Below are 16,117 nucleotides of genomic sequence, written 5' to 3' on the forward strand. Positions count from 1 at the left end.
TTGAAGAAATTACCCAGCGTGATGAATTGGGCCATAATGTTGTGGCCATAAGTGCAGTCAATGCCCCAATTTGAGAGATGTGCCACCTTCACTCTTAGCCAACCCAGTTGTGCTTGGGTCAGGTTGGCTACAGATCCTCAACGCTGGTGCAGGTTTGCCCAAAGGTCAAAAAAAAAGGCTATTTTAGGGAATCTCCTCCAGCAGCCACACACAGTGGGGAAAATTTTACAGGCCCAGCAGTGTCTGGGTCAATGGCTGGGATGTTTTCAGCATAAAACCTGGCAACGTTCAATGGTTTGTACACAGCAAGGCTCTTGGTGCCTGTTGAACATGGGTTCAGATTTGTGTAAGCGGCTTCCTCTTAAACTGGCAACATGGAACCAACTTTGGCTCTGCCGTGCCTCTTCCCCCCCAGCAGTAATTTATTACCACGGAAATCCTGAAATATCCATAGCAGCTTTAGAAAGTACTTGTAAATACCACGGCCACAGTCAACACTTGTGTTTTCAACTCAGGGTCCGACTTTAACTTCTGGCCAACAAGTTTGATATGTGACTGCCTTGGGTCCTTATTTCAGCAGTGTTACAGAAATATGAGCCGTGCATCTTTAAATAGCCTGATAAGAGCCTGATCCAGGCACAATTTATGTTGCCCAAGCGCTGGAGTTCCTTCCAGATAAAGCGTAGTTTCTCTTCGGAGCACAAGCCGTGGAGCTGATCACTCCTGGCGTGGTGATTTACATGGCCGGATTTCTCCCTGGAGCTCCGATGTCAGGGTGCCGGTGGCTGCAGGAGACGCTTCGGCTGCCATCAGTCATTTGCACTATTTTATTATCCTAGAGGAGAAAAAAATAGCATGGTAATTAATTCCGCAGCTTCGGTTGTGGTTTTGCTTTTATTTTATTTATTAGTAATTATGGACTGAGAAAAATGAAAGATAGAGCGTGGGCTCTATCTAAATAACTCCTCTGCCCACCACTGCACCCGTGCTATAATCTGCAGGGCTGTCTGCACTCTCAGAGTAAACTCTTTAAAGATTTAATCAAACAAATTAATCCCCTAACTCGCCTGTTCCCTCATCGCTGTCATTCAGGAGGCAGCTTATTTTCCCATTTCTAAGAGCCCGATTTCTGCTGAGTGCAATTTTAAATGAAACAGTCCTTAAAAAAAGCCCAGATAAAAGATTTGCTCTGAAAACCCCAGTTTATATCCTGGCGTTTGCTGTACATGAAATTGAGATCCATTTAAATTCAACACCATGCCATCAAGCTCTGCTAAAGGCAGGGGCCGCTCGGAGCTATTAGACGAAGCGACGGGATTTAGCAGGATGGGGCTCTCCTCCCGGCCCCGCCGCTGTCTGCTCTGACCTTGGCCAAGCCATTTAAACACTCTACGCTGTTTAGTCATCTGTAAAATTAGTATATTACTATTTACCTACCTCCAAGAGATATAGTGAAGGTCACCGTTTGCGAAATACTTGGAGACCTTCGGGGAGAAGAGACCTTACGTCACGTCCGCTGGTTTCCAAACAGCACCTTGAGCTGGATCCTGCAAATGCCCTGTCTTTAACCCAGCCTGGAGGAGGAGACCCCAGTGCCACGGCCCAGTGCTTCTGGACCAGGGCCAGCAGCTGAGATGGATATTTTTCAGGTCTAGTAACAAAATACCGGTTTTTGGAAACTAAGCAGAATCACCTCTGCAAACAGTTCTGTGGTTTAAGTCATGATTTGACCTATTTTACACTTGAAATAACAAAATAAATAGCCCGGTGACTGCCGAAACTCTCCGCCATGTTCATCTTTTAAATGCCAATGAAACTGAAAAACCTTTAATTGGTTCTGCCAGCCATCTCCCCTGGAAACACGCACTGTCCTACAGACTGCACGAGCTCTGCTTGAATCGCTGATGAAAACGGCCTTGAAATCTGATGTACGCCCGGCTGTCGAGCCATGTCATAGCTCTTACTTTTTACCCAGATGTTTAGGATCTTCTCTGCGAAGAGATGCTAATACCTGCTACGAGGCAGAAGCGACTAAAAAGAGCTTTATAGAAAAAACTGAAATTTAAATTTTTGTGCTTCAGGATCTTTCAGCCTTTTCATTACAGCTGCACCAGAAAATGATGCTGAAAGAGCTGAACGGGAGGCAGATGCCTCAGGTCTAACGCTGTGCCCACTTCGGCCCTTCAGCCCACAGCACCAAAGCAGTCAACGGAGCCGGTGCACCGCGAGCAAAGACTTGTCCGGATCAGACTTAGGGGCTGAAGCACGTGAGGCAAAAGGAAACAATTGGGATTAAACCAATTTAAAACACCTTCACGCTACAAAGATGGGGAATGGTTGGCACCGCGCTGAGCCCAGCCTGCTGAGCGCTCTCATTTATCTTCAGCACGCGTGCATAGAAAACGGGCTGCTGGAGAGGCAAGTTAATAGAGCCACTGCTGTATTCTCATTTATCGCACTTTCTTCCATGCGTTAAAGGCAGTTGTCGACATTCTTAAATCCTGAGGGTTACTGTTGGGAAAGCGTTACACCAATATGATATATTTTTGGCCCAGCATCTCCAGAGCGTGGGCAAGAACAAGAAGACATTTCTAAGTGCAGAAATTGTGAGAAAATGGTTAAAACCAAGTACAGCGACACCAGCACACGCCCACACACACCTCTCCATCACCTGGAGAAGCAACTGTACCCATTTAAAACCCCTCAGCCCCCCAAACCGTGACACATTTAAGATGTAACCCCACAAATAGAAAAGCGGTGCCAATACGAGCAGGGGTAAAGCTACCGCCCGAAGCGTCAGGGCTACGTCCCACGACGGGGCTGAACGCGATCTACCTGCCCCAAGGCACGGGGGCGAGCCCCAGCCCCCCTGCGCACTCCTACGCGTGCCCCGCCGCGAGCCGCAGGGGGCTGAGGGATGGGTGCTGGGAGCAGCACCGGGTGCCAGCACGGGCACCCCTCAGCCCCTCGTGCCCCCAGGACCCTGCCCGGCTCCGAGGGGCTGTTTGCAGGAGCCGCTTTATCGGCGGCACGGAGCTTCCCACAGAAATCACTGTTCATTAACCTGAGCTTGGCTTTGAACCAGGGCTTTAAGAGTTTATACAAGTAGTAGCTAAAAGGCATTTAATAGCACACTGCAGCCAATAAGCAATGAATTATTTAGAATATTTTACTAAGAATAATTGCTGTTTTTAAAGAGGTTTTTTCTTTTTCCCCATCCTCCCTGGGGCCTGTAAATGATTTCACGGTAGTAATAGCGAGTAAGAAAAAAAACCCCAAAATACAAAGCCACCTAATAGCGGCTGCCTGGGATCAGCTAAGCCATGATGCAGAGGAGAAACTGAGTATCTCAAATGTGGTTTCAGTGTATGTTTATTAATTAAAGTAAATACACAACCGCAGACAATAAAAAAAAAGCACTGCCAGGTTCACAGCCCAGCTAGTCCAGGCAGGATCGCGTACACTCTCCCACTTTTTAAATTTATTATAACTCCACCAAAATGCTAAAAAAAAAATGTTGCTTCAGGTCCTGACCCCACGCTGAGATCCAGGGCGTGCTCCCCAACACGACGCCGTGCACAGCCCTGCCGCGGCACGATGCCACAGGGAGCGCAGCCCTGCCCGGCCCCGGCACGGCTGCAACGCCGGCAGAGCCGCGGCACGCAGCTACCCCTAAAAACATTTCACTGCATTTTGTCTTCCTTTTCGCTCACAGAAGTGCCACAAAAATAAGCAAAAGCATTATTTTTTTGCATTTGTGTACTTTTTTTTCCCCCCCGATATAGAACTGATGTTTGTGAGCGGGTGGGCTGGGAGCTCCAACACTGAATTTCGGCACAGGGCCATTTCCCAGCGGTCAGGGACGAGCAGCCAAAGGCCACGGCACAAACAGTCCCCTTCGATGGTGCCACGAGCTGGGGATGGCGGGACGCCTTGGCTCCAGGGGCAGCGAGGCTTTTTCCTGGAGGTTCGATGCAAGTCGCTCAATTTGGATAAAAGTGAAGGGCAATGTTCAACCCACCCGCCCGGTCCTGGTGCTGCTCAGGCCAGGGCTGAGGCTTCCAGCAGCATTCAGAGGATGCTCTGCCTGCCGAGAGCCCCCTCTCCCGGAAACCCGGCAGCTGCTCTTTGTAAAAACAACAAAATATATTTCTTATTTATGTCCTATTTCAGGCTCTGAGCACTGCTGGGGGGGGACGGGTACGAGAGAGGAGGGATCAGAGATTTACTGCCCAAAGATTTAAGAGGGGGGTTAAACTCGAGCAGGGCCGTCCCTGTTTTTTGCTCACATGTTCTGGAAATTCATCCTTTCCCAAAATCCCGGGTGAGAAACCTCTCTCTTCCTTCAAAACACAGGTGGGAAGGAGACGCTTCACTCAGGGGACAGAGGAGTCCAGAAGAGAAAGGGAAAACAAACCCACCTCCAAAAACTCAGTTAAAAAAAATCTGAGGATTTTCCAGCTGCCAGTCATTTCCCCTGGATTGCAAATGTTTCCTCTAATTAACAGTACTCCGCTCCTTGAGTGTCTACTAATGATAAGCTCCGGGCAAAAGACCTAGAGCAGGGAGCTCTCTATTGATTCCTGTATTGATTTTTTATCTTTTTCCCTGTTGTTATTGTACATGCAAATGGCTGGTAATGACTCAACATTACGACCACTCTCTTCAAGTGACATTTAGGAAAAAGCGGTTTAATCAGAAGGCCTAACATGGCTGCTTTCCCCTCTCAATTCCCCCGTGCTCGGCTGGGCTCACCCTGCGAGCATCCCCAGGAGCATCCGAGTGGGACAGGGCTCACGCACCGTTTCGCTTTATTCTCCCCAAAATTCTGCCCAAGCGGGGGCTGAACCAGGCACTCCAGGGGGTCTGTCCCTCCCCTCCGGCCAGTGGAAGCCCCCATCAATAGGGGAGCAGAGGGGACTGTCCCACGCAGCGTCCCCGACCCCGCAGGCAGGACCCCGAGCTGAAGGGCAATTTAAACTCTCCGCGATGAAGCACGCAGCCCCCAGCAGTGGGTGCAGGGAAAAGCAAAATCATTTTCACAGGGCAGCTGTTAGGAACAACCTCCGATCACGTACCTTCAAAGCAGTAAGTTGTTGCGGCTTTTTATGGCCATAATTTTAAACCCCCTAAAAGCTATCACTTGCTTCATTTTTAATATGCATTTTTCTAATCAGTTTGAATAAGAACATGGATTTATTCCTTCCACTGAGTTTACTGCTATCAGCTTGCTTTGCCTAGATAAAATAACTTGTTAAGTGATGTATTTCCTTTCTACCCTCTTTCTTCAGTATCTTTGCTTGGCACTGGTGAATTTTGTACTGTATTCTCCAAAAATGCCAGCAAAGAAGTGCTAGCTTTCCACAAGCCTTGCCCTTTTCTTGCTGCTTTTTCCCCCTGTAACACGCAAACAACACAGCTGTGTACCAGCCCAACACACTCCCCAACACGATCGTGTCAACACAAACCAGAAGAAGAAAAAACCCAGAAGCACCAAATAAATGTTGTTTGAATGTGGCTAAAAATAAGAAGAGCCCTGTAAGAAATGACCGGTCTTGGCAGTGGTGGGGAGGCAGGACACCGGCGAGCGCTGGTGCTCCTCCATCCCAGCCAGCTCTGGACAGTTCAGCTGGAAAGTCAAAGACTACAGATTTTCTTGGGAAATTCCTGACATTTTCTCCTTCTGGATGGGCCAGAAGATATCATGAGAGCAGTCTTTCGTCTGGTGTTTTGGTATTTCTTTTCTGGGAACCTCCTCGGTGCAGGCAGGGCCAAGTCTCCCCTGTAGCATCACCTGCAGCTCAGGCAGCTGGCCGGCACAAAACCCACTTCGATCCCTGGCTTTGCACTCAAGCAAGTAATGTAACTTGCTAAATAGCAAGGGATCGGGTTTTTTTTGCAAAATTTTGTAATGTTTTACAGATTGACTCCTGCAGCTGGGAGATGGTTTCTTCTTGCCCTGAAGAGCAGCCTGGCTCAAGAGGTGATGGCTACACTCAACCCAGAGAGAAAGAGTCCCCGGCAGAACGAGCTGGCCCATCTCGAGGTGCCCTGGTGCGGTGGGTAACAGAGCAGATGGGAGAGCAGCTTGTGGCTGGGGGAAACGTTCAGAGCAGGGTCAGACTTCAGCTCCATCCCGTCTCCACCACCCTGAGGAAGGGTCAGACTTCAGCTCCATCCCGTCTCCACCACCCAGGGAAGGGGATGGTGAAGCCGTCCGACCTCCCGATAGAGCCCATCCGAGCTCAGACAGCCTCAGCCCATCTCACAGCCACAGGCGCTGCCACCCTGCAACAGGGCGGGATGCTTGGCCAAAATGAAGTGAGCACATCCCTGGCCCAGGAGAGCTCGCAAAAAGCTATGGGGCTTCCGAGCAAAGGTGTCAGCAAGGTTAATGACGTTAAATGAAGGTCATTGGCGCATGCTTTAAGTTGTGATTCATTGAAGAGGTGACCCATGGCACCCAAACCCAGACATGAGAGGAGGGAAAGAAACAAGAAGTAGGACAGAGGAAAGAAGGAACGCTTCAGGGTTGTACCGATCCCGGGAGGAAAGCTCACTTTTCCCAGCTCTCTTTAAGAAACGTAGAACTGTAAATGCCGAACGTACATCACGTTAATCTGATGGCTCTCCGAGATGTCTAGACTATTGTTGGAGCTGATAGGAAGCTGGCATCATCTGAGCTCTTTGAGCCTTTCTTGCTTTTTTTTTTAAACTAGTAATAAGATTCTTTTCATATTATGCACTGCTGGAAAGTCCCGTTTGCATGCAGACAGCTGCTGTGTTTATAGACACCATCCAAAATGCAGCTAAACACGACAGCTCGCTTTAAGCAGAGCAGCAGGCATTTGTTAAAATGATCATTTCCAGAGGGATTGCAGGAGCTCTCGATTTTTTTTTTTTGCTATTTTAAAGCCAAAGCCTCGTCCTTATGCAAAGACAAAAGTTTCACATGGAAACACACCTTGGGAAGACCCTGAAAGGGAAAAACATTCCTTAAAACTGAATGACAGCCTGAAAATCAGCAGCTCCCATTAACGTTAACCAGAAAGACAAATGCTGAACTAAACACGCTGTTCCCTGTGAGTGGTCGAGGGTCATTTTGAAAGCACAAGAAAGCCGGCTCACCTTTAGCACTGAACAAACGGAATACTTGAAATCCTTCCTTGCAGATCTGCAGAGTTAAAATAAAACTGAAGTAGGGAATTGCATCAAAACTGCCTCCACTTAAAAACAAAGTCCATGAGAAAGGCAGTTTGGGAGTGTTCCTTCCAAGCAGTTTTTCCCCATTATAACATGACAGGAGTTATGTACAGAAGAAGATGAAGGATGAGAGAGTTAATTTGAACACGTGTTTCAAAGGAAACACCATTTGCCCCCCCAGATGGAAACCCTACACTTAAAGCAAACAGGTAAACTATGTTTAAGACACAAAATACAGCTGGGGAGGGACAAAATCAGCTTAGATTACAGTTATTTGCATATACATAGTGAGGATGCTTTTGTTGAAGAGCAGTGCAGACACTGCCCATGCTGCAGCCCTGGTTCACCCCTCCCCACGCTGGGTCTGCCTTCGCCCCAGCCCTTTCCATCAACAGCCCCTCTACACACTTCAGCCCAGCATAACGTACAAAGCAGGTTTTAATTCCAAACCAGCGTGGGAAGAGGAGCTGGGAGCAGCTCTGGGCTCACAAGCTCTCTCCTCGGGAGCTTTTCCCCATGGCACGGGACCCGTATCACACCACAAGGGGAAGGGGGTGGCTGCTCTGAGGCTACGCAGCCTCCCACCTAAAATAAACTCATCCGAAATGCACGTTCCCTTGGATATAGCAAAGTACACAGTGCCCTCTCCTGCCAGGAGCCTCTGTTTTTTAAATATCCCCCCTCACCAGTCTTTTTGCCCTTGTTTAAGTGACGAAAATTAATTTATGGCTTGCTTTTATAAGATGTTGGTCACAAACAGCCAGTGCGCTTGAAAAAATTGTGTGATTTTTCCTCACCAGGTGTTTGGGCTCAGGCAGCACAAATCCAGACCCAACCGTGACATCTAGTGGGTAAGCGGCTGAATACTACTCTTCTCCTCTGGAGAGAAAAGAAAAAAAAGGTCATTTTTCCCTTCCCAGTCATTCCTGCACTGTGGCAACAACAGCCCCTTACATTTGACAGCGTCTCCCATGGGGAAGGACTCCACAGCCCCCAGCCAGCTCCGGCCCCGCAGCGTTACAGCTGGGCAGCGGCTGTTGGCAGGGACATAACCCGGCTCCGGCGGGGAATACGGTGATACCGCAGTCAGCTGCAGACCTGCAACGAGCAAAAAAAAAAAAAAACAAACAAAAAAAAAACCAAACCTAAAAAATGCTCCCAGCTCTTTGCTGGGGTCACAGTAAGGGGACTCCAGCTTTATTTTTCAAGCAGCTTCCAGCTGCCCAAGGGCAAGGGCCCTCATTTTCTGTGATGCTATCTAGCTGCAGACCTCTATTTATGCACAAAAACATTAGGTTATGCAGACAGGGCAGCATACGATACTCTTGACAAGCTCTAAAGCTTGAAAAGCGCAGGTTCTTACGGCATCAAGCCGTATGCACCTCTTCCTCCTGTATGGGATATGGCAACACATTTGTATAAGAACAAGCATCAGAAAAAGGCAAACAAAGATTAAAAATTTAATTAGCTTTCAAAATCAAGTTATGAATGTTTGCTTTTTATTATTTTGTTTCTATTTCTCTTTGCAAAACGATTGCTATCAAACAATACAGGACTGCTGCCAAAGGTTTAAAAGCACTCAGACTCCTGAAGTCAGTAAGCACCTGGAACCAGAGTCTGAGCCAGCCAAGACTGATTTGTCCTGGGCCTCTTTCTGCAGGTGCAGAGAGAACATTTTCTTTATTTCCATTTATTCCACATATTCAGCGCAGTAAATAGTTCATTCAGAGTTAAAAAGACCAAATGGGATTTGAAAACAAACAAACAAACAAACAAAAACAAAAAACAACCAAAAAACCAAACAAACCACAAGAAACTTGTTTTCCTCTTACAGTTGAATTAAAAATAAAATCAGAGATGAGACTATGGGATTCACCATTCTAACATCATGGAAGTCCAGCCTGGAAAAAAACAGCAAGAACAAAATTTTCAAGTCATTAATGGCAAACCAAGATAGCATTAAAGTCAATTTTAGATGCAAAACACGTTGATTACAGGTAGTTTCATTTAACACAAAAATCAGTTAAAGCATTTTTATTGGGTTCTAGTTTCCAAACACAGCTCAAGACAAATCATTCTGTAAGAAGTCAGTCCATGAGAACTGTTTCTTTCATTACAACACAGAGAAGGTGTGGAAGTTCAGTCCGAATAAATGTGTGCAACCAAACAACTCATAAAATGTATGGGTCTAACCTAGCTCCAGAGTAACTATAAAATAGATCAAGTTTAGCAGAGACGCTTCAGGGTGAGCGCGTCATTGTTACCAAAGGGAATTAAAATATTTTCCCAAGGAATGTCTGAAATTATTAAACTTCAAACCCATCCATCCTGGCACCACGCAGACAGCTCCGACCGCATCCCGCCGAGAGGGCGGCAGCCTCCCAGCAGCGTTTCCCCAGATGGGGACACGTTCTCCAGCCCAACTGTGCCGAGGTGAGGGGCTCACCAAGAGCGGGGTGAGTCAGGAGCACAGTGCCGGTTTTCAGGTGTTACCTTGCCCAACCGTTCTGGCGTGCACCTGGTAGTGGATTGTGAGAAGCACCTGGCTGCCGGCACGCACGACGCAGAGCTATTTTAACACACTGAAATAGTCGAGGCTGGCACGAGGAGATGCCCCACAAGCTGCCTGCAGGTGACTCTGGTTTCTCCCTTGCTGGCAACCGAGCTCGTCTCTACCACCAGGTTGAAGAGGAGAAAGTGCTGATAAACCTGGCTTACAAAAACACAGTCCAATTGTCATCGGTTTTTGTGTAAAGGAAATGATGAGCTTTTATCTAGGCAGTAACCTCAACCATGCACGTCCCCGGGCAATCTGACATCCTTTTTGGAACGGTCGCATCTCATCTGTCCTCAGTGCAAATGATACCCTACAAAAGGCGAAGCAAGAGTACTCCGGTCTCTCTTCGAGAGCTCAGAGGCGATGCAGGGGAACAGGCAGCTGGCCCAGGGCCAGAACTGAGGGCGGCTAAATCCCACAGCTCGCCTGCAGGAACTATTTCAAGCATGTTAAATTTTAACCACACGTGGCAGCATCTCTGCGCTCCAGGGAGAGGTCATCGCAGAGAATCACAAGCTCCATCTCAAGTCGGTCCAAAATAAGAAAATTTTTCAAAACATCCCAGCTCCTTGCAAGCTGAGAGTCTGGAACAGAGCTCTTCCTCTGCCTCAGGGCAAAAAAAATACACCGCTCTCTTCATCTCTGACCTTTAAATTGTCAGGAAACTAATACAAGCAATCTTCCCTGAGAAGCCATGGGGAAGGTGAAAGGAGAACATGGCATATGAATAAATGTAAGTCCAGAGGGGTGTGGGGGGAGGAAATCATCATTATATGGTGCTGGGCCTGATCAAGGTTATAATTAGGAGAGGAAGCACAGAGTAGATGAGATCCCAGCTGTCATACCCCGTTGATGTTGCTCTGATGCATTCCGAGTTCCTAACCTGGAGCTTGGCAGCCACCCTGTAAAAGAGGTGTTATGGGACTGTCTAAGAATCACAGGGATGCGATTTCTGAGAAATCGGTTGTCGTCAGTACTGGCACACGCCACAGAAAGCCGAGATGCACAAACCCTTCTGTACCCTGGGTCTGTGACCCAGCTGCAGGACCCACAGAAGACAGTCTCCTGCTTGAAGAAACTGTTTTCTGTGGCAGGACCCTCTGCATCGCTCCCTCACCTTCACCCCACCCTTGAAGCCGGCCCCTGTGCAGCAACCTTCAATGCAATATTTTATTCGCTCATCTTCCTCTTTCCCCTCTGGCACTGCCAGCCCAGCTCACGCATTGACGACTCCTCACGGAGGAGCTGTCAGTGGTTCCTGCTATAAAGCCGCGCTGACCCCCAGGAGCAAGGGGAGAAGCCGCATCCTTCTCAGCCCCGTTCGTTACAGCGTCAGTGCTGACGTGCTTCACGCTGCTCTGACGCTACACCAGCACTCGACGTGAGCATGGGTGAGGGGCAGCTGGGAAGGGGACTCAGCTATTGTTGTCTTGTCTTCGCACGTCAGCTCCAAGACAACGTCAAGGTGAGTAATTAGCAAAATCCAAAAATAAAGAGAGCTCTCCCGGAGGACTTGAGCTAACGCAAGCGCCCAAGTCAGTGCTAAGCCGCATAAGGAAGGTGAAGCAGAGGAGTACTACACGCTCCACCTTCACGTGATTTTCCCACAGTCACCTTATCGCAGGGTTGGCTCCACAACTGAGTGGTGGTTTTACACCTTCCTTCAGCAGTCAAGTGTCAAGAGAAGGAACTGGTCTCTGTCTCAGTGCCACCACACGGCTCTGGCATTAGAGGCACGGGACTAAGGGCTGCTTGGTCCCTGCCCCACCTGCTGAAAACCTGCTGCCTCCAAAGGGTCTCCCACATGAGCCACTTGAACCAGTACCAGTCATGCATTAGCTCGGTGACCATGACCAGAGGTGACATGCCTTAAGCACAGCTCTCCAAAATTCCTATATCCCGTTGACCTCCTTAATTTCACCCACATCAAGTCGTTACAGCACCGTAACCGCAAAGGGGACCACAAAGGTCGGGCTCCTCCCAGTCCATCTGCTCTCAAAGGGGGACCCCTCGGCTGTCCCGCTTCTCCGTCCTGACTTAGCAGAGGTGACAGACTTGCTCCCTACCAGCCTCCTGACGGGCAGCAATGCCGGGATCGCTTCCTCGACAGGCAAGCGGAGGTGCCCGCGGAATCGGGGCCAGAGACGCTGCCGGTTGTGCAATAGCAGCTGCTGGTCGGCACAGCTGCTGCCTCTCTCCTTAGGGGTGGGGAGAAAACAGATTAATCAATGAAACCAAATCCAATTCATCAGAAACTACAGCCATCTGTTAGATTATTAATAGACACAGAACTCATGTAAAGCACTGGCATTAATACTCCAGGAATATCTTTTTCTGGAGGAAAAGTTTAGGTTAGCAGCAACTGCAGTATGGGGGGGAGGGAGGGGGAGAGAGGGGTGTCGATGGTGGTGTTTAAATCAGTTTATTATTTTACTTCTGTGAAATCAAATTAGGTGGATTTCTCCCCACCTTCCTCCAGTATGGCATCTCAGCCTCAGAAGGCTAAAGCTTTTTTACTTTTTTTTTTTTAAATATAATCCTCACCCCAGGCTTTCTTTAGATTCCTAAAATGTTCACCTACCTGTCTGCTCATTTCTAAGGACTCTTCCTACTGAAAGGAGCCCAGGTTAAAGTGGGAAAGCGTCTCAATAACCGCCCAGCCCCGACTTCGACAAGGAACACATCACAGCCTTGTCAGGTGTGCAGAGCAAAAGCCAGGGGTGGTTTTCATATAGGAGACCAGTAAAACACTTGAAGAAATCCAATGGCACTTAAACCAGCTCATTTTCACTTCTTGTACCAAGACACTGAGCAGATGCGAGGGCCAGGGAGAGGAAACAACTTTCCAGATTATTTTAAACCATATCTATTATATTTGAGATACGCATTTAAACTGCATGCATATTTTGCTCTTGCTTTTTTATAATCAAGTTATTTCTGTGCTGTGCTTGATTCTCTTGTGAGAACAGGCAGCTAAAATAAACATTCCATATTTACTCACATCAAAAAGTTTTTCCAAGAGGAACTGAAATATAACTGACAAGCAGCCATTTTTCCTTAACCTCCAACTTCTTGTCCTTGAAACCCCATGACTGGAGGAACCAGCCTTCCTCGCCTGCACCACAATTTGCCCTCTCCAAAGCAGACACAGCGGATGCACCAGAGATGAGGCAGCACAGCGAGCCATTTTACATTCATGCAATTTTTCTCACGCGTGACTGACTAGATATAGTGCAGCCAAAACAGATGTAACATCTCTTTTCTAATGCGTGCAAAGGGGAACACAAGGAGCCCTGTCCTCACAGCCTGCAAGGCAGGCACCCTGCTCCCCCTGCACAGCCCCGGGACCGGGTAGTGCTGCCAAATTCACCTCCCCAGCCCAGGAATGAAACTGGTCAAGGGTGGACAGCTATCAAATGGGCCACCTACAGATGTCAGACAAACTACACCGAACAGAGCGAGGGTAGGAAAGCAGTAGTAGTTCCTGGAGATGAGAATAAACCAGCCATACCGACACAGGCGAGTGGGCAGCAGATGGGCGCAGCAGCTCAAGACCTCAACCCGCTGTGTACAAAAAGCAAAGCTGAAACAAGATCCAGGCTCCAACAAAATGGACTATTTCCAAGTATTTGAAAAAGCTTCAAACAGCTGTGGGGAGGAAGAAAACTCTCACTGCCCGTGACAAAGCAGAGCGAGACGGACGGAAAAAAAGAGGTCTCCTCTAAAACAGAAAAGGCATTGAGTCTTTGACAACACCCAGAGGGCACGGGTGGTGCTGGCCGGGCACGCTGAGCAGGCTCCCGCTGCTAAACGATGTTTGAGGAAAATCCTCCTTCAAGATATTTGACAAGACTTGCCCACCCAGAAGACTCCAAAGAAACCAACACAGCAGTAAGTCATGTTTTGCAGGATCAGGAAAACACAGGACACATCCCAGTGGACATTAGCGACAGCTTTGCTTCCTCTGGTGACTCGCCAGCAAACCCAACCTCCTCGCAGAACCACCTGGCAAACCTGAAGATGCTGATGTCCAGACAGAAGGCTGAATATGAATCCAAAATTGCAAGGTAAAGGATTTTAAAAACTATGAGGCTTCAGGGAAGGCACCTCTTCCTACTGTATGCAACTACCGCAGGGTCCTTATCTGTGAGTAGGGTCTATGGACGCTGCTGCAGCCAATGCCCCCACATACCACTGCGAATGTCACCCAGGATCCAGCATTACAGGATTAGGTTAGCAATTATTCAAAGTTATTTGAAAAATTTTCACGTGAGGTGCTTGAGAAACTCCAGAGCATCTATAAGATTTTTTTGCAAGGCTGCGCAGAGCTCTTGAAAAGCCTCTGGTCTATTGTGTATTTTTCTTTTTTGCCTTAATCCAATATTAAGCTTTTCTCCAAGGAAAAATGTGCGGGCTTCTCAGCAGCGTTAGCAGTAAGTCATTATTCTTTATAAATTGCAAGGCATGAATTTTAACAACTCTGAGGAAAGTGTTCATAAGTACTAAGTTCATAAGTTCTAAGACTAGAAATTGAATAGAGAGTTAGCCATAGCTTGTTATCAAGGGGAAAAAAAAGCAGAAACATTTCCAGGCTCTACTTTCCAAATACTGCTGCTTTTCTATTGTGTAGTTAAAAGGCATGAACATTTTAAATACAATATTGTTCAGTAGTTATACGTTACAGGTATGTTGTGCAAATTGACTATTTGACTAAATCATAAAATACCTCAACGTGCATCATTGCAACAGACAGCAAGTAGGTAACGGTGAATTACACTTTGCCTTGAACATTGTGTAAAGAAAAAAATCCATTTAATCTTTAATTTCTTGAAGAAGTATTCATCAATTTCTTCTTAGTAAAAGGAGCTATTCCTAGGTTTTTGGCCTTTTTTTTTTTTAATTCTCTTTGTTGTATTCTGCTTAGGTTTTCCCTTGCAGTTCAAGGGAACTGCAATACCAGCAGAATCCTCTGTGTTTCCTAAAATATGTTGCATTGCCATTTGTTGTTAGACTACTGTAGTATTCCACTACAAAAAAAAACCCCAACACCAAAACAGACTCCTTTGGCCATATGGTTATTTATATTTATTGTAAATTAGAGTAACTAAAAATGTAGCTTTTATGTTAATATATACCATAAATTGGAAAAGTATTGGGGATGCCAATACTTGTATTTATGGGAACATATGTTAAAAAAGGCTAGCTTTAGAAAAGCCTATAGCTTTCTTAAGAAAGGGGCAAAAAATCCTGTAATTTACAATGTCTGTCTCCAACAGCCTGGAGCAGCGGAACAGAGAGCTGCAGTCGGAGATTAAGGATATGCATTCAAAACTGGGCCAGCAGCGTAAGTGGTACAGTCTTGTGGAGATGAAAATGCGAAATGCAGAGAGAGCAAAGGAAGATGCAGAGAGAAGAAATGAAATGCTCCAGAAAGAAATGGAAGAGTTTTTTGAAACCTTTGGGGAAATTAACAGATGGAAATAAACAGGAGTGTGTTTGGTTTGAAATTGAGCTAAACTGTCGGAGAGAGAAAGGCCACATCCTGATTTCAGCACATACTCCCATTTCAGAGGTGAAATAAGAAACCCCAACAGTAAGAACCAGGTTGTCAATTACGAAGTGAGCAGTTGATACAAACTCATTGGGATCCCTGAACTCCAGCAGCTCTGCACCACCCTGCTAATGCCAGGGATGCTTTCTCTTACCGCTGGAAAAATCTTTCCAACACTTTGCACTACCAGCTCCCAAGCCAGCCTATGCAGTGTGCTGGGGAAGCACCCTGGTGCTTTTTGGCTAGACTTGAGTCTTGTACTGATGCACTAAACGCCTAAGTGGCCGAGTGGTTTTAACCAAGGGATGCCATGCTTGCTGGACTGTGTTTTACCAGCCACCCCAGAGGTCCCATAGGTACTACACGGGCTTTAAAAGTGCTGAGCTCATACCTGCATCCCAACGGCAGCCGTTTCAGTCAGACAAAAATACAGCGAAACAATGAGACAACACACTTTCCTCTCCCTGTAGTTCCCACCAGCACTCTCACATGGTGCTGTGCCTGGGATCCAGAGCTGTTGTGCAATTCCTGTCCTCTCATTGAAGGGATATTCATTCATGGAGGAGGAGGGGGAGGTCTCTTACAAAGCCATTTGCTCCTCTGGATTATAATTAGCCTCCCTACAGGACTCCCATAAGAACCCATTAGTCTTAAGACCATCACTGGTATACTCCCTCACTCACATCTCTTCAGAGCTACCTCTCTCCACACAAGAAATGTGTTAACTATTTTGATACCAGCATTTATGACACACATGCAGTTAAATATCAAGAAAATAACCGCTGTTCTTTTAACCTGCTGCAGAA

At 47.2% G+C, this 16,117-nt stretch overlaps 2 protein-coding genes across 3 annotated transcripts in view; one reads left to right on the forward strand and one right to left on the reverse strand.

Moving 5' to 3' along the window:
• Window positions 1-201: 201 nt before the first annotated feature.
• The window catches only part of MAPK9 (mitogen-activated protein kinase 9), a 49,751-nt gene continuing 33,835 nt past the window's right edge, over window positions 202-16,117 (reverse strand). Inside the window, exons 13-14 of one of the 2 annotated variants that reach the window (XR_012776791.1) lie at window positions 8,001-8,082; window positions 202-835 (exon numbers count right to left, since the gene is read on the reverse strand). The gene's annotated coding sequence lies outside the window, so the exon portion shown is untranslated. The remainder of the gene's footprint in view (window positions 836-8,000; window positions 8,083-16,117) is intronic. The other variant, XR_012776792.1, reaches the window with a different exon arrangement.
• LOC142413868 (rho GTPase-activating protein 24-like) lies at window positions 13,553-15,300 on the forward strand. The gene is made up of 2 exons (XM_075510506.1): window positions 13,553-13,827; window positions 15,037-15,300. The coding sequence occupies exons 1-2, from the start codon at window positions 13,574-13,576 to the stop codon at window positions 15,242-15,244; spliced, it is 462 nt and encodes a 153-aa protein (XP_075366621.1). The 5' UTR covers window positions 13,553-13,573; the 3' UTR covers window positions 15,245-15,300.

This window comes from Mycteria americana, chromosome 8 (genome assembly GCF_035582795.1).
Source record: "Mycteria americana isolate JAX WOST 10 ecotype Jacksonville Zoo and Gardens chromosome 8, USCA_MyAme_1.0, whole genome shotgun sequence".
In the NCBI taxonomy this organism is placed as follows: Eukaryota; Metazoa; Chordata; class Aves; order Ciconiiformes; family Ciconiidae; genus Mycteria; species Mycteria americana.

What these genes read in the sequence shown, in the direction of transcription:
- LOC142413868 (XM_075510506.1), top strand. Translation starts at nt 13,574, where the DNA reads ATGTTTGAGGAAAATCCTCCTTCAAGATATTTGACAAGACTTGCCCAC. An exon ending in TATGAATCCAAAATTGCAAG is followed by an intron (nt 13,828 to 15,036) that starts GTAAAGGATTTT and finishes TGTCTCCAACAG; the next exon opens with CCTGGAGCAGCGGAACAGAG.